General features: G+C 41.2%; 2 protein-coding genes across 4 annotated transcripts; both read left to right on the top strand.

Annotated features, from left to right (window-relative positions):
- The first annotated feature begins 1,642 nt into the window (after positions 1 to 1,642).
- Positions 1,643 to 4,279, top strand: LOC120042165 (stonustoxin subunit beta-like). The gene is made up of 3 exons (XM_038987029.1): positions 1,643 to 1,695; positions 1,776 to 1,868; positions 2,145 to 4,279. The coding sequence occupies exons 1-3, from the start codon at positions 1,686 to 1,688 to the stop codon at positions 4,277 to 4,279; spliced, it is 2,238 nt and encodes a 745-aa protein (XP_038842957.1). The 5' UTR covers positions 1,643 to 1,685.
- A 6,043-nt stretch (positions 4,280 to 10,322) lies between these two features.
- Positions 10,323 to 17,239, top strand: LOC120042164. Of its 3 annotated transcripts, none has more exons than XM_038987026.1 (10): positions 10,323 to 10,876; positions 11,160 to 11,579; positions 12,544 to 12,810; positions 12,927 to 13,184; positions 13,282 to 13,527; positions 14,309 to 14,560; positions 14,979 to 15,320; positions 15,420 to 15,689; positions 15,881 to 15,964; positions 16,108 to 17,239. In XM_038987026.1, exons 1-10 carry the CDS (start codon positions 10,488 to 10,490, stop codon positions 16,172 to 16,174), a joined length of 2,595 nt encoding a protein of 864 aa, XP_038842954.1. In that variant the 5' UTR covers positions 10,323 to 10,487; the 3' UTR covers positions 16,175 to 17,239. The 3 variants fall into 3 exon arrangements, with proteins under 3 accessions (XP_038842954.1, XP_038842953.1, XP_038842956.1); XM_038987025.1 differs by having other exon boundaries at positions 10,329 to 10,876; positions 14,303 to 14,560; XM_038987028.1 differs by having other exon boundaries at positions 10,332 to 10,611; positions 11,315 to 11,579; positions 14,303 to 14,560.
- Positions 17,240 to 18,306: the final 1,067 nt, after the last annotated feature.

Raw genomic sequence — 18,306 nt, 5'->3', positions numbered from 1 at the left:
TAGTTCTTAATGAAATCGCAGTGTTAGAATTCTAAAAAATAACTTCATTACGACATCCACTTCGGTATAGCTAGAGTACCCAAACGTTGGGCGCCGACGACTAGTTCACATGCATGACAGATATATGAAATAGCATCATAAAATGTTTCTTACCTTTGCTGATCTTTCATCAGAATGTTGGACAAGGTGTCCTTTGTCAAGAACAATCATTGTTTGGATTTAGAACGTTCATTTCCCCTCTCGATTTAGCAAGCGCACTAGCCAAGTGGCACGAATCGCTCCATCGTCAACAAAGTCAGAGAACGGAACACGGCAAAAACTCCCGAAAAATGTTCTATAATCTGATTAAACTATATTGAAAAAACATACTTTACGATGATATGGTCACATGTATCAAATAAAATCAAAGCCGGAGATAGTAGTCGCCTATAACGACAGCTAAACAGAAGGCAAATCCATGTCTCTCTTCGCGCAGTCCTGAAAACAGGAAATGGAGAACACGTCATTCCATGAGCTGTAATTCGAGTCCAGATCAAGTTACACAGTCCATTTCTTATCTCACTCCTTGTCGACATCTAGTGGAAGACGTATGAAGTGCATCTAAACTAATAAATAACAAGTGATTTAATAGGCAGCCCCTGGAACAGAGCCTCAATTTCAGACTTTCCACTTCCTGTCAGGAAGTTTGCTGCAGAATGAGTTCTGTTTCACTCACAGATATAATTCAAACGGTTTTAGAAACTAGAGAGTGTTTTCTATCCAATAGTAATAATAATATGCATATTGTACGAGCAAGAATTGAGTACGAGACCGTTTGAAATGGGCACCTTTTATCTGGCTACTCAATACTGCCCCTGCAGCCCAAACAGGTTAACAATACTTTACCTTCTAGACAGTACTGGTAGCTACCTTAACAATACTTTACCTTCTGGAATACAGTACTGGTAGCTACCTTAACAATACTTTACCTTCTGGAATACAGTACTGGTAGTTACCTTAACAATACTTTACCTTCTAGACAGACAGTACTGGACAGACAGTATTGTAGCTACCTTAACAATACTTTACCTTCTAGACATACAGTACTGGTAGCTACCTTAACAAAACTTTACCTTCTAGACAGACAGTACTTGTAGCTACCTTAACAATACTTAACCTTAACAATACTTTACCTTCTAGACAGACAGTACTGGTAGCTACCTTAACAATACTTTACCTTCTAGACAGACAGTACTGGTAGCTACCTTAACAATACTTTACCTTCTAGACAGACAGTACTGGTAGCTACCTTAACAATACTTTACCTTCTAGACAGACAGTACTGGTAGCTACCTTAACAATACTTTACCTTCTAGACAGACAGTACTGGTAGCTACCTTAACAGAATAAACTAATAACTCTTATAGATTTGTATATTTATTTATATCAGCATCTCAACATAAATATTTTTTTGCCTGTTGTAACAGGTAGCACCGCTACTTTGATACACTTTCCTCTTAACTTTCCTGTGAACTCTCAACTATCTCCACCTGTTCTTACCAGTTTAACAACTCTTTTCTGTATTTTATTGAACTGTTATCTCCCACTATCCTTTGTTGAGTAACTTCAAGTGATGACATGTTCCTTAGAACGTCAAGAACACTCCCATTGAGCTGAACAATCCTGCCAAGCATTTCTGTAGAGGCATGACTGAAGGTGAGTTATATTCCTGCTGAATGACTACCTGTAATAATCTGTACCACAACATGTTATGATGTGTTTTCTGTGATTGTCAGACTGGACAGCAGACAGTGTTGTGGTGGCTGCCCTCGGTCGTCCTTTAGATCTTGGGATGTTGTATGACTGCCGCAGTGACTCATTTTGTTCAGGTACCCGTGTGCGTTTTCCAGTTTTAAAGACTTCAAAGTGTTATGGATGTAGTTATTGTTTTGCTCAGGTATGTGTGAAGAGTGCATAGTTTAAAGACAGCTGTTTTATCTAATGTTTAAAAGCATGGCCTGCGTCAGCGCTGGGCTAGCAAAGGTATCCATTTTGTTGAGTGCTGGACTTTATAGTTTGTCTTGTGAATAGTTCATATTGTGAAATATGTATTATGATATATTGTGAAGTTCTGCAGTGAATGTAATATTGTTTTATCTCCTTAGATGTCAGTCTTTGGGATAACAGTACAATAGCCTTCATGCGTCAGTCTCTACCTCGGCCTCTAACAGAGGTGAAGTGTATTGAAGGAGACTCCTTACAGGACAGATTCAGGGCTCTGGATGTGACCACTCCTCTCAGAGCCAGTGTCCTGTCTGGACTGGTGGAGGTTGGTGGTGCTGCTGGATACCTGAAACATCCTGTTCAGTCCACACTGCAGGACCGGGTCACTCTACATTACAGAACCACTACCAGACTGGACATGCTCAGTCACAGCGTGCTTCAGGAGGAGACAGACAGAACACAACAAAAGGCAACTCATGTGGTCATGGCTGTTCTCTATGGAGCTCAAGCATTCTTTATCTTTGATTACAAACACATCAGCGGACAACACAGTGGTGCAGGAGAGGCAGATATGCACAGTGTTGTGAAGAAGATGATGCCCACCTTCAGTGCAGGTCAGATCTTTTCCAGCTTGAGTGACACTGAGAAACTGAACAGTTTGTTGTATCGGTGTAATCTCTACAGTGATGTAGACTATGTCAATGGCTCCATGACGTATGACAGAGCTCTGCAAGTCTATGAAACTCTCCCGAAGCACCTTGGACAGCAAGGAGAGAAAGCAGTGCCTCTGTACGCTTGGCTCTATCCTGTGAAGAATCTGGGACTTTCAGTTGAAACCACGCGCCTATTTTTCACCAAGGCAGAGGGAGTGCTGGACCATCTGAGGCAGGCCACCATGAGATGCCAGGAGATGAGGACAGACTTCACCAATGGTTGTGTGATGAAATGGTTTCCTGATCTGACGTATAAACTGTCTAGATTATCAGAGCTTCTGCAGAAGTACCAGTCAGAGTTTAAGAGAAAGCTGTCCATGGCAGTAAAGACCATGAGAGAGAGTGAAGGGGTGGATGAAAACCGACTGAGAGACATTCTCCAGAACCATGACCAGTCTCCGTTCTGTCCTCAGTCTATACAGCTGTGGCTAAACAACAAGGCAGCAGAGGTGAAGGCTCTGAATGACTGTAAAACAAGAAACATCCCCATAATGATATCTCAGGAAGAGCTGGACGGTGTCCTCAGATCCTCAAAGGACAGGCTGCTGTGTTTCACTCTGACCTCCCTGGAGGATGAAGATCCATTCCTCTCCACCATGAAGCAGCACAAACACTCTCTCCAAGAGAACACTGTGAACCAAACTGATCTCACTGGACAGCAGGAGACACACTCTGTTCCAATGGACACCGTGAACCAATCTGATCTCACTGGACAACAGGAGACACACTCTGTACAAGAGAACATCATGAACCAATCTGATCTCACTGGACAGCAGGAGACAAAGCGACCATTCAAACCTCCAGATTTAACTCAGAAAATACAGTCTGACCTTTGCTTGTTCACCAAATCCTATGAAGACAGCGGAGATGGAGAGAGCATCAAGTTCATAGCAGCAGTTATACCAGATATCAGTGTTCCTGGATCCTCCATTCGTCTGTATCAACAAGGCAGTCTCATCACCACCAACTTCCAGCTGGGATTAGAACCTGATCCATTCCAGGTAGCAGAGACAAAACAGAGCTGTGTCCTCCTGAAGTTTCCACAGTCAACCATCAGAAGACCTGAGAGGTACAGAGTAGAGTACAGAGTCATGACTACTGGTGTTAGCAAGGTTAGCAAACGGCCATGGAATGTAGTAGACACCCTGGCTCCTGCAGAAACCTGTCTGGTGCCACGTTTGAAACCGTTCGCACTGTACCAGATCAGGTACTCTGTTATAGAACACTCTGGTATGAGTGACTTCAGCAAGGTCATCGAGGTCATGACCCTGAGATCCCCACCTGAACAGCTGTTCGTGAATCGTCTAGACAAGGAAACCGTCAAAGTGACTTGGCTCCAGCCTGAGTGTGATGATGGTGCCTCTGTACTCCACTACAAAGTAGACTATAAAGAGTCAGGACTGGAGGGCTGGTCTACCATGGTAACAGAGGGACCTGAATGTCAATGCATCATAACTCTGAACCTCAGTACCTGCTACAGAGTCAGAGTGTCAGCTGTCTATGGAGAAGGAGACACCAGTGAACCCAGCAGAGAGACAGATGTCCCAGTCTATGGTGAGCTACATCAAGTCAATCTAACTTGATATTCATGTGAATAACATTTTAATTCATAACTTTTGAACAAAAGTCTAGCTATGATAAATATTTGGTCCAATTCTCACTACAAAGTTTGGAAACCTCTGCCACATAGTCCAAACCCATTGTTAGTTTTTGTTGTAGAAGACATTTTGCGGTAGCCTATAGGGTAAGAGCGTTGGACCAGTGAGCATTAGACCAGTAACCGAAAGGTTGCTGGTTCGAATCCCCGAGCTGATTAGGTGAAAAATATATCAATGTGCCCTTGAGCAAGGCACTTAGCCCTTATTGCTATGACTATATGTATCTTCATACTGCTTTATTATGTAAGCATTAAAACAGGACAAACTGTGAAATACCTCAGCGGTGGGAACTGTGATAATGCGCTTCTAAATATAACATCATTACTGTTGTTTCATAGAGACATGTCTATCATTATATAACATCATTACTGTTGTTACATAGGGACATGTCTATCATTAATATAACATCACATCATTACTGTTGTTACATAGGGACATGTCTATCATTAATATAACATCATTACTGTTGTTACATAGGGACATGTCTATCAATATATAACATCATTACTGTTGTTACATAGAGACATGTCTATCATTATATAACATCATTACTGTTGTTACATAGGGACATGTCTATCAATATATAACATCATTACTGTTGTTACATAGAGACATGTCTATCATTAATATAACATCACATCATTACTGTTGTTACATAGGGACATGTCTATCATTATATAACATCATTACTGTTGTTACATAGGGACATGTCTATCAATATATAACATCATTACTGTTGTTACATAGAGACATGTCTATCATTATATAACATCATTACTGTTGTTACATAGGGACATGTCTATCATTAATATAACATCATTACTGTTGTTACATAGGGACATGTCTATCATTAATATAACATCATTACTGTTGTTACATAGGGACATGTCTATCAATATATAACATCATTACTGTTGTTACATAGGGACATGTCTATCATTAATATAACATCATTACTGTTGTTACATAGGGACATGTCTATCATTATATAACATCATTACTGTTGTTACATAGGGACATGTCTATCAATATATAACATCATTACTGTTGTTACATAGGGACATGTCTATCATTATATAACATCATTACTGTTGTTACATAGAGACATGTCTATCATTAATATAACATCATTACTGTTGTTACATAGAGACATGTCTATCATTAATATAACATCACATCATTACTGTTGTTACATAGGGACATGTCTATCATTAATATAACATCATTACTGTTGTTACATAGGGACATGTCTATCATTATATAACATCATTACTGTTGTTACATAGGGACATGTCTATCAATATATAACATCATTACTGTTGTTACATAGAGACATGTCTATCATTAATATAACATCATTACTGTTGTTACATAGAGACATGTCTATCATTAATATAACATCATTACTGTTGTTACATAGGGACATGTCTATCATTAATATAACATCATTACTGTTGTTACATAGAGACATGTCTATCATTAATATAACATCACATCATTACTGTTGTTACATAGAGACATGTCTATCATTAATATAACATCATTACTGTTGTTACATAGAGACATGTCTATCATTAATATAACATCACATCATTACTGTTGTTACATAGAGACATGTCTATCATTAATATAACGTCATTACTGTTGTTACATAGAGACATGTCTATCATTAATATAACATCACATCATTACTGTTGTTACATAGAGACATGTCTATCATTAATATAACATTACTGTTGTTACATAGAGACATGTCTATCATTAATATAACATTACTGTTGTTACATAGGGACATGTCTATCATTAATATAACATTACTGTTGTTACATAGGGACATGTCTATCATTAATATAACATCATTACTGTTGTTACATAGAGACATGTCTATCATTAATATAACATCATTACTGTTGTTACATAGGGACATGTCTATCATTAATATAACATCATTACTGTTGTTACATAGAGACATGTCTATCATTAATATAACATTACTGTTGTTACATAGAGACATGTCTATCATTAATATAACATTACTGTTGTTACATAGGGACATGTCTATCATTAATATAACATCACATCATTACTGTTGTTACATAGAGACATGTCTATCATTAATATAACATTACTGTTGTTACATAGGGACATGTCTATCATTAATATAACATCACATCATTACTGTTGTTACATAGAGACATGTCTATCATTAATATAACATCACATCATTACTGTTGTTACATAGAGACATGTCTATCATTAATATAACATTACTGTTGTTACATAGAGACATGTCTATCATTAATATAACATCATTACTGTTGTTACATAGTGACATGTCTATCATTAATATAACATCATTACTGTTGTTACATAGTGACATGTCTATCATTATATAACATCACATCATTACTGTTGTTACATAGAGACATGTCTATCATTATATAACATCATTACTGTTGTTACATAGAGACATGTCTATCATTAATATAACATCATTACTGTTGTTACATAGGGACATATCTATCATTGAAACTTGCTACATACTGTAGTGATTTTAATCTACAATTTACTTTGCAGTGTGGTCTATAGACCTCAGAAAGAGAAAGGCCTCCCTCCTCCTAGAAGTGCTGAAACTCCAACCAGAGAAGAAACCAGTAGAGCTGAAGGTCTGGTCAGATGAAGAGAGTGAAGTGAGGAGTTTCCTTCAGTGTCTGCCCTACATATCACAGCTGAGGTGAGTTGGATCAGTTCAGTTCAGAGATTGTAGTTGTCTGTCCCTGTATGTCCCTTTAGAGAGGAAGTTTGTAGCTTCCTGCAGTAACTTAATGTAAACTGAGCAAAAAAAGAAACGTCCTCACTGTCAACTGCGTTTATTTTCAGCAAACTTAACATGTGTAAATATTTGTACGAACATAACAAGATTCAACTACTAAGATATAAAATTAGTCACAGACATGTGACTAACAGAAATGGAATAATGTGTCCCTGAACAAAAGGGGGTCAAAATCAAAAGTAACAGTCAGTATCTGGTGTGGCCACCATCTGGCCCTAGCCCTCACCCCCCTATACAACAGGTCCCAGACGTGCTCAATGGGATTTTGAGATCCGGGCTCTTCGCTGGCCATGGCAGAACACTGACATTCCGGTCTTGCAGGAAATCACGCACAGAACGAGCAGTATGGCTGGTGGCATTGTCATGCTGGATGGTCATATCATGATGAGCCTGCAGGAAGGATACCACATGAGGGAGGAGGATGTCTCCCTGTAACGCACAGCTTTGAGATTGCCAGCAATGACATCAAGCTCAGTCCGATGATGCTGTGACACACCACCCCAGACCATGACGGACCCTCCACCTCCAAATCGATCCAGCTCCAGAGTACAGGCCTCGGTGTAACGCTCATTCCTTCGACGATAAACGCGAATCCGACCATCACCCCTGGTGAGACAAAACCGGGACTCGTTAGTGAAGAGCACTTTTTCCCAGTCCTCTCTGGTACAGCGATGGTGGGTTTGTGCCCATAGGCGACGTTGTTGCCGGTGATGTCTGGTGAGGACCAGGCCTACAAGCCCTCAGTCCAGCCTCTCTCAGGCCTATTGCAGACAGTCTGAGCACTGATGGAGGGATTGTGCATTCCTGGTGTAACTCAGGCAGTTGTTGTTGCCATCCTGTACCTGTCCCGCAGGTGTGATGTTCGGATGTACCGATCCTGTGCAGGTGTTGTTACACGTGGTCTGCCACTGCGAGGACGATCAGCTGTCCATCCTGTCTCCCTGTAGCGCTGTCTTATGCGTCTCACAGTATGGACATTGCAATTTATTGCCCTGGCCAAATCTGCAGTCCTCATGCGTCCTTGCAGCATGCCTAAGGCACGTTCACGCAGATGAGCAGGGACCCTGGGCATCTTTGTTTTGGTGTTTTTCAGAGTCAGTAGAAAGGCCTCTTTAGTGTCCTAAGTTTTCATAACTTTGACCTTAATTGCCTACCGTCTGTAAGCTGTTAGTGTCTTAACGACCGTTCCACAGGTGCATGTTCATTAATTGTTTATGGTTCATTGAACAAGCATGGAAAACAGTGTTTAAATCCTTTACAATGAAGATCTGTGAAGTTATTTGAATTTTTACAAATTATCTTTGAAAGACAGGGTTCTGAAAAAGGGACGTTTCTTTTTTTGCTGAGTTTACTAAACATACACATACTGTTAAAAAATATGCAATCTTACTTTGTGGTCAGGATTTTAAGGAACAATTTAAGTGGATGATGAGTTTAGAAAGATAGTCATTGTATTTTACCCACCATAATGTGACCAGCAGAAATGCATATCACATCTCTCACATATTCATCTATTTGTTGTTAAACTGTTCTTGCAGTTTTACTCCACCACATGATCAGAGAAGATCCCCTGAAGAGAGGACAAAGAGAGAGAAGACATTCCTGCTGAATCTGTGTCTTCAAGCAGCTCTCCATGAGAGAGGAACCATACAAACAACTGTAGAGAAAGTGTTGTCACTGTCTTTAGTATATCACTATACGAAATGTGATTTCCTGCTGGATCTGTACTCACTTGTGAAGGACTATGAGACTCAAACAGGCAGGAGTGTCCTTCCAGCATTACAGCCAGTTTACCAGTCAGCCAGTCCTGCAGTCTGGTCCATAGACCTCTCAGAGAGAAAGGCCTCCCTCCTCCTAGAAGTGCTGAAACTCCAACCAGAGAAGAAACCAGTAGAGCTGTGGGGCTGGTCAGATGAAGAGAGTGAAGTGAGTAGTTTCCTTCAGTGTCTGTCCTACATCTCACAGCTGAGGTGAGTCTGAACATGTGTGGTGGTTAGTGATTATGTGATGCTAGTGGTTATTATCTTGTAGAAACATTTGACATATAAAACTTCAAGTGTTGGTAAATCTTGTAGCGGTATTGTTAGAGAGGGGTAAAGGTAAAGATTTTGTTGGGGCGCCAGGCAGGTATTAACCCTGCCGAAAGAAACAGAGTAGGATAGAGAGAGACCCACTACCAGACACACACACATCAGTAGAAGATACTGTCTAGAGTGTAGCCTGTTAGCCAGATAGCCAGTGGAGAGAAAAGATAAGACACACCATATAAAACACCCATCACAGCACAGGGGTAACCCCACCAATAATACCTCATACAATAATGATGGCAGAGCAATTTAACGGCAACTTCATAGAAACAATTTACAAGAAAGAACCCAGTCATCAACATGAGAGGATTTGCAGTAATCTGTATTACCTCCCAGTGGAGGAGTGCAGAGGGTATGAATGGTGGGGGGGTCATAGACAAACAAAGGCCTTAAAATGTCCAAAATCTTCTGAGCCACATGTCATTAGTACCACATCAATACAGTTCAAATAACAAGACACAATAAACTGGCAAGAAACCTCCCTTTAACTAAAATGTCAACCCAAATACGTCTGGCAGGACAATAATAGTCCACCGATGCTGAACCTCAAAGGGAAGAGCATTGAAACCAATAATAAAGTCTGCTGCATTGTAAAGCACTGGAGAGAGAGAGGGAAGAGAGAGAGAGGGGGGGATGAGAGAGAAGAGAGGGAGAGAGAGGGAAGAGAAATGAGAAATGGAAGAAAGAGAGAGCGAGGGAAGAGAGACAGAGAGAGATAGAGGGGGTGGAGAGGGAAGAGAGAGAGAGATAGGGAAGAGAAAGAGTTAGAGGGAAGGGAGAGGGAAGAAAAAGATTGAAGGGAAGATAGAGCGGAGGGGAGAGAGAGTGACAATAAACCAGAGTTGTTTAGCATCACCACTATCAAACTGCCTCCCAGAGAGTCTCCTTTCTGACTGCTGATGCAAAGTGGCAGCACACGGTGAAGGCTCCGTATAAAACTACACATGTTGGTAAATCTGGTAACATTTATCAGACGATTTCCTGACATAACAAATGTTGCATTACTAAATGTCACACATAGATAATGTGAATGTCTCTAAAATTAAATACTTTAACATATAACCAAAGCACATTATGTAAATGTATAACTACTTCATATATCTTTAACTATGACTGGTTTCATGTGTTCATCCATGTCTGAATCAGCTGTTACTGTCCTTGTTGCAGTTTCTGTCCAGACTGGTCTGATCCGTCGAAGCTGATCAAGTTCCTGATGGATCTCCTGTCTCAAGCAGCAGAGTGGGAGGAGCAGACAGGAGAGAAGACACTGAAGCTGGTATCATCAGTGTGGACTTACAGCACCTTTCATTTGCCCAATGGAGACTATTCTAAACAGAGTGATTTCTTGCTGGATCTGTACTCAAATGTGAAGGACTATGAGACTCAAACAGGCAGGAGTGTCCTTCCAGCATTACAGCCAGTTTACCAGTCAGCCAGTCCTGCAGTCTGGTCCATAGACCTCAGAAAGAGAAAGGCCTCCCTCCTCCTAGAAGTGCTGAAACTCCAACCAGAGAAGAAACCAGTAGAGCTGAAGGGCTGGTCAGATGAAGAGAGTGAAGTGAGGAGTTTCCTTCAGTGTCTGGCCCACATCTCACAGCTGAGGTGAGTGAGTTTATCCAACAAGAGTCCATATGTCATTGAACTGGTGTAGATAGTATTTATGTTTTACACTGTCTTTATCTTTTTAATACATGCACATATGAAGATGCTGTAGAAACTCTAATTCAGTAGGAATTGAAATTGAACAAAATTCCAATTCATAGTTATATTGTTTTAAAATATTTAGTCATATGGTGCTATTAGTTTTCAGTTCCCCAACCCTGTTACTCATATCAGTCCTCATCACTCACCTGTATATCATCTGTGTTTTAAACTGTTTGTTCAGATTTCCTCCACTGAAGGATAATATAGAGAGGAGAAAGAGAGAGAAGACATTCCTACTGAATCTGTGTCTTCAAGCAGCTCTCCATGAGAGAGGAACCATACAAACAACTGTAGAGAAAGTGTTGTCACTGTCTAAAGTATATCACTATCAGAAATGTGATTTCCTGCTGGATCTGTACTCACATGTGAAGGACTATGAGACTCAAACAGGCAGGAGTGTCCTTCCAGCATTACAGCCAGTTTACCAGTCAGCCAGTCCTGCAGTCTGGTCCATAGACCTCTCAGAGAGAAAGGCCTCCCTCCTCCTAGAAGTGCTGAAACTCCAACCAGAGAAGAAACCAGTAGAGCTGAAGGGCTGGTCAGATGAAGAGAGTGAAGTGAGGAGTTTCCTTCAGTGTCTGTCCTACATCTCACAGCTGAGGTGAGTTGGATCAGTGCAGTTCAAATATTGTAGTTGTTTGTCCCTGTATTTCCCTTTAGAGAGGAAGTTTGTAGCTTTCTACAGTAATTGTCTTTTTAAGACATTGTCATATGAATCTTCAAATGTTATTGAATCTGGTAACATTTATACTCAGATTCCCTGAAATAACAAATGTTGCCCAGAATTGTGAATCCATATACACATACAGTGGGGCAAAAAAGTATTTAGTCAGCCACCAATTGTGCAAGTTCTCCCACTTAAAAAGATGAGAGAGGCCTGTAATTTTCATCATAGGTACACTTCAACTATGACAGACAAAATGAGAAAAAAAATCCAGAAAATCACATTGTAGGATTTTTAATTAATTTATTTGCAAATTATGGTGGAAAATAAGTATTTACGGCGAAAGCACACCATGCGATTTCTGAGGACAGCGCCCCGCGTACAAAAGCATTGCATACATTTTCGAACCAAGCAGAGGCGTCACGAAAGTCAGAAGCAGCGATAAAATAAATCAATTACCTTTGAAGAACTTCATCTTTTTGCAATCCAAAGGGTCCCAGTAACACAATGAATGGTCGTTTTGTTCGATAAAGTGAAGAGTTATGTAACCAAGGTATATTAGTGTTTTATTTGTCATTCTTCTTTAACTTTAATATTAATATATTAATAACATTAGAGTAGGTTCTTGAAAAATATAATAAATTTTTCCCCCAGGTTGTAACACAATAAAAAGTCTGAGGGGATTGAATACTAATGCAGGGACACTGTATGTACAAAAAGTCCTATAATTTCTGGACAATTCACCTGATATGGATGAAAATACCCTCGGATTAAAGCTGACCTTTAACCTCATAGTCATTGTATCATTTCAAAGTGCTGGAGTACAGAGCCAAAACATCAAACAATGTGTCACTGTCTCCTAAATGTCTGATTTGATGTCCTCCATCATTTGCTGTTTCAGCTGTGATGATGACAGGTTCTTCCAGACTGTGTGTGAATCCATCCCTGTGAGGTCCAGAGAAGAGGACCAGCAGTTGGCCTCTCTCCTCCAGGCCTTGGGCTCCACCCTGTCACTGGGAGGAGAGTTACCCAGGAAAACCTGCAGGTCTGTGGTGAGTGTCCTGGGTCTCTGTGCCTCCAGAGTGGACCTCACTCTCAACCCCAGCAAGATCTCTCTCAAAGGAGCCTTACTTCTTTTGAGACATGAGTCAAAGCTCCACAAGCTCAGGTATGTTCAGTAAGACAGCTTTTACAGGTCTATTGAATAGTTGGTTTTCCTACTGAGTATTTATTTGACAAGGTTTCTCTGTTTTAAGTGACTTGAGTTTTGTCTTTTCATTCCAGGCTGAGTGTGGGTATGGCAGTGAAACTGTCCAGACTGGTTAGGAGGACAGGGAGAGGTGCTACTCCACTGACTGTCCCAGAACTCTCCCTGGTCCTAAAGAGCAGCCAGCCACCAGAGAGAGTGTTATCCAGAGCTCTGAGTAGTGTGGCGACCCTGCTGAGACTCTGGAGGGTTCAGTGTCTGGACCTGACTAACTTCCAGATCCAGGGTCACTCTCTCATCACACTGCTGTGTCACCAGGGACCTCTCTCTCTCAGGTCAGATTGAAGCTGATGTATTTTGAAGTAGAAATAGTAACTTAATTCATGTGTTTTTCTTCATATTTCTGACTGCCTGCATGTTCCAACCTCCTAGACTGAACTCAGACACTCTGCAGCAGCTGACAGTCGTTGTGTATGAAGCTCAGGACAAGGACTTGACTCAGTGGTTCCTGGAGAAGGTTGGTGGAGACCTGACCTCCTGCAGGCTGGACTGGGAAGTGCTTCTCTCTCTGCTGCAGCATTCAACCCACAACATCACTGTGGACCTCAGGAAGAACAGGCTTCTAGAGAAGAACATCTCAGATCTTCTCCCCTTTCTGGGAAGGGTTACTCTCAAGAGGTGGGAGAACTTCTTTCTCTGTTCAGACTTTCTAGAAATAATAAAATAACTATTTGTATCCAGTGACATGTTGTTCTGAGTTATCCTCTGTAATATCATTAGGTTTTTATTCAAGAGGTGGGAGATCTTTATTCAATATTTATAGACGTTAATTATTCATGTCCTATCCAGCCAGTTGTTGCTATGTGAGTTATCCTCTGTATTATCATTAGGGTTTTATTCAATATTTATAGACTTTAATTATTCATGTCCTATCCAGCCAGTTGTTACTATGTGAGTTATCCTCTGTATTATCATTAGGGTTTTATTCAATAGGTGGGAGATCTTTATTCAATATTTATAGACGTTAATTATTCATGTCCTATCCAGACAGTTGTTACTATGTGAGTTATCCTCTGTATTATCATTAGGGTTTTATTCAAGAGGTGGGAGATCGTTATTCAATACTTATAGACTTTAATTATTCATGTCCTATCCAGCCAGTTGTTACTATGTGAGTTATCCTCTGTAATATCATTAGGGTTTTATTCAAGAGGTGGGAGATCTTTATTCAATATTTATAGACTTTAATTATTCATGTACTATCCAGCCAGTTGTTACTATGTGAGTTTTCCTCTGTAATATCATTAGGGTTTTATTCAAGAGGTGGGAGATCTTTATTCAATATTTATAGACTTTAATTATTCATGTCCTATCCAGACAGTTGTTACTATGTGAGTTATCCTTTATAAAACCTTGACATAACCACAACAATCCATTCTCCATGTTTGTTCAGGTCCAGTTCCAGCTTTGTAAAGTCCTCCATCAGACACATCTATGACAGTAGAGACAGTGACTGTGTGTCCAGTTTGTTGAGGTCTTCAGACCATTGGATCAACCTGAACAGCAGAGAGCTGGACAGAGTGGACTGTACTGCTCTGTGTTTTACCCTGCAGCACAGCCACCAAGTCAAAGTCAACCTGCTGTGGACCTCTGTACCACCGGGGGAGATAGAGAGCATCCTGCCTCTTCTGGACAGAGTCTCCCAACTCAGGTTTAGTTGGCACTCTTTGACCCTGCTAGAATGGATAGAACTATGAGGCTTTCCACTTCCTGACAGATTTAACCTCTAACCCTAACCTTAGGTTAACGTACTAACCTTAACCTCAGCTAGGGGTGGAATTGAAGGGGAACGCCTGGGAGTTGACCTGATAAACAGAGTTGTAGTGTGTTTATCAGTGTTTTAATGTGTGATGGTGTGTAAATAAGTCTCTCTCTATCTATCTCTCTCTCTCTTTCTCTCTCTCTCTCTCTCTCTCTCTCTCTCTCTCTCTCTGTCTCTCTCTGTTTCTCTCTCTCTCTCTGTCTCGCTGTCTCTCTCTGTCTCTCTGTTTCTCTCTCTCTCTCTGTCTCTGTCGCTCACTCTCTGTCTCTCGCTCTCTGTCTCTGTCTCTCTGTCTCTCTCTCTGTAGTGTTGACAGGATGTTACTGTTGAGTTTCCTCCAGTGCTGTGCTATCTCTCAGATCCAGCAGGGGGCACCATCATCACCACCAACAGCAGTATGGCTGCTCAGGTCTCTGCACTACAGGCTGGACTTGTCCTGCTCCTCTTCTGTGGACCTGTCAGCTCAGGACCAGGAGAAGGCTCTGTGTCTGACCACTGACCACTGCAGGGCCATCAACTCTGTTCTGAAGCAGAACCAACACAGCACCCAGCTGGTCCAGAACCAGGTCCAGCTCATCCTAAGAGACTGTGAGGTGGAGGACAGAGCACTGAGGGAGCTGCTTCCCATCCTGCATATTGTCAAGCTGAGGTTAGACACACAAAGACAAAACATTTGACCAACTAGTTTATCAGTAGGAGTTAAACCTACTCTGTGTCATAATGTTGTCTCTGCTTCTTGTCCTCTCAGCCCCAGCAAAGCTCTGCTACTTCAGCTGCTGGACCTTGTGTCTGAGGGGATTGAAGAGGGGCTGCTGAGGCACACAGAGTTCCTGTGCAGAGCCCTGGATGGGGAGCTGGACCTCAGTGAGACCAGGCTGGACCAGAAGGCCTGTGGATCTCTGGCCCTGGTTCTGGAACACTCAGAGGGTCTATCAGAACTGGACCTCAGCCACTGTCAACTCACAGACCACCACGTACAGCCCCTGATCACACACCTGCATAAAGTACAAGTCCTGGAGTGAGTGGCTTTCAGTGTGTGTGTGTGTGTGTGTGTGTGTGTGTGTGTGTGTGTGTGTGTGTGTGTGTGTGTGTGTGTGTGTGTGTGTGTGTGTGTGTGTGTGTGTGTGTGTGTGTGTGTGTGTGTGTGTGTGTGTGTGTCTGTCCATGTGACTACATGACAAATATCTGATCTCTCTCTCTCTCTCGTAGCCTGAGTCACAATGACATCACTGATGCTCTGACTGACAGAATACTCCAACTGGTCTCTACCAACACTTCAATACACACCATACGGTAAGTGTGTGTGTGATGGTGAGCAGAGCATGTGTGTGTGTGTGAGATCATATGGCTGAGTCTGTTGCTAGGGGCAACTGTTGGAGCATGGAGATGTGTTGTCTAATGATGTAATAATGATGAATAATAATCATGTTCTATAGACTCTTCAACAACAGAATCCAGGACAGAAGACCCTTCCTGACAGACAAGAGGTTTAACATCTGGTGAAACAACATCAGGTCTTAGTCCAGGAAGAGAAGGCTGAATCCAGGACAGAAGACCCTTCCTGACAGACAAGAGGTTTAACATCTGGTGTAACAACATCAGGTCTTAGTCCAGGAAGAGAAGGCTGAATCCAGGACAGAAGACCCTTCCTGACAGACAAGAGGTTTGACATCTGGTGTAACGACATCAGGTCTTAGTCCAGGAAGAGAAGGCTGAATCCAGGACAGAAGACCCTTCCTGACAGACAAGAGGTTTAACATCTGGTGAAACAACATCAGGTCTTAGTTCAGAACCGGTTGTTACAGCTGGAACAGTCCGATCATGTTTAATCTGCTGTGTTATCAACAGAACCGGTTGTTACAGCTGGAACAGTCCGATCATGTTTAATCTGCTGTGTTATCAACAGAACCGGTTGTTACAGCTGGAACAGTCCGATCATGTTTAATCTGCTGTGTTATCAACAGAACCGGTTGTTACAGCTGGAACAGTCCGATCATGTTTAATCTGCTGTGTATCAACAGAACCGGTTGTTACAGCTGGAACAGTCCGATCATGTTTAATCTGCTGTGTTATCAACAGAACCGGTTGTTACAGCTGGAACAGTCCGATCATGTTTAATCTGCTGTGTATCAACAGAACCGGTTGTTACAGCTGGAACAGTCCAATCATGTTTAATCTGCTGTGTTATCAACAGAACCGGTTGTTACAGCTGGAACAGTCCAATCATGTTTAATCTGCTGTGTTATCAACAGAACCGGTTGTTACAGCTGGAACAGTCCAATCATGTTTAATCTGCTGTGTATCAACAGAACCGGTTGTTACAGCTGGAACAGTCCAATCATGTTTAATCTGCAGTCAACAGACTCATTAAAGAGATTCTCTGCTACTTTTTGTGTACGTTTTAGCCAGTAGTGCTGATAGTAACACTCACAAGCCAAAAGTGATCCCCGAAAATGTTCTACTACATCACATACAGTGGGGAGAACAAGTATTTGAAACACTGACGATTTTGCAGGTTTTCCTACTTACAAAGCATGTAGAGGTCTGTAATTTTTATCATAGGTACACTTCAACTGTGAGAGACGGAATCTAAAACAATAATCCAGAAAATCACATTGTATGATTTTTAAGTAATTAATTAGCATTTTATTGCATGACATAAGTATTTGATACATCAGAAAAGCAGAAGTTAATATTTGGTACAGAAACCTTTGTTTGCAGTTACAGAGATCATACGTTTCCTGTAGTTCTTGACCATGTTTGCACACACTGCAGCAGGGATTTTGGCCCACTCCTCCAAACAGACCTTCTCCAGATCCTTCAGGTTTCGGGGCTGTCGCTGGGCAATACGGACTTTCAGCTCCCTCCAAAGACTTTCTATTGGGTTCAGGTCTGGAGGCCAGTCTTGGTCTATTTCTAAAATAAAACAAAACAAACACGTTTTAAGTCTTTCTTCTCTGATATCAAAACAGAAAAACCTCCCAAATGTTTACTTTTTTTGACTGTGTAAATCATTTATGAATATTTAGTGTTTGTATTTTTAATAAATGAACCATGAGACACATGATGGATGTTTGTTACTGTGTTTTCTCTGTAGAGACACATGATGGATGTTACTGTGTTTTCTCTGTAGAGACATGATGGATGTTACTGTGTTTTCTCTGTAGAGACACATGATGGATGTTACTGTGTTTTCTCTGTAGAGACACATGATGGATGTTACTGTGTTTTCTCTGTAGAGACATGATGGATGTTACTGTGTTTTCTCTGTAGAGACACATGATGGATGTTTGTTACTGTGTTTTCTCTGTAGAGACATGATGGATGTTACTGTGTTTTCTCTGTAGAGACACATGATGGATGTTACTGTGTTTTCTCTGTAGAGACACATGATGGATGTTACTGTGTTTTCTCTGTAGAGACATGATGGATGTTACTGTGTTTTCTCTGTAGAGACACATGATGGATGTTACTGTGTTTTCTCTGTAGAGACACATGATGGATGTTACTGTGTTTTCTCTGTAGAGACACATGATGGATGTTTGTTAATGTGTTTTCTCTGTAGAGACACATGATGGATGTTTGTTACTGTGTTTTCTCTGTAGAGACACATGATGGATGTTTGTTAATGTGTT

The sequence above is a fragment of the Salvelinus namaycush genome, unplaced genomic scaffold, assembly GCF_016432855.1.
Source record: "Salvelinus namaycush isolate Seneca unplaced genomic scaffold, SaNama_1.0 Scaffold626, whole genome shotgun sequence".
Classification (NCBI taxonomy): domain Eukaryota; kingdom Metazoa; phylum Chordata; class Actinopteri; order Salmoniformes; family Salmonidae; genus Salvelinus; species Salvelinus namaycush.
Note: the sequence above shows the minus strand (reverse complement) of the source record. Positions and strands in the feature narration are given on the sequence as shown.

Coding starts and splice junctions, on each gene's coding strand:
- LOC120042165 (XM_038987029.1), top strand. Junction 1,869..2,144: donor CAGTGACTCATTTTGTTCAG/GTACCCGTGTGC, acceptor TTATCTCCTTAG/ATGTCAGTCTTTGGGATAAC.
- LOC120042164 (XM_038987025.1), top strand. CDS start 10,488: ATGGATCTCCTGTCTCAAGCAGCAGAGTGGGAGGAGCAGACAGGAGAG. Junction 13,185..13,281: donor CAGGGACCTCTCTCTCTCAG/GTCAGATTGAAG, acceptor CCAACCTCCTAG/ACTGAACTCAGACACTCTGC. Junction 13,528..14,302: donor GGAAGGGTTACTCTCAAGAG/GTGGGAGAACTT, acceptor ATGTTTGTTCAG/GTCCAGTTCCAGCTTTGTAA.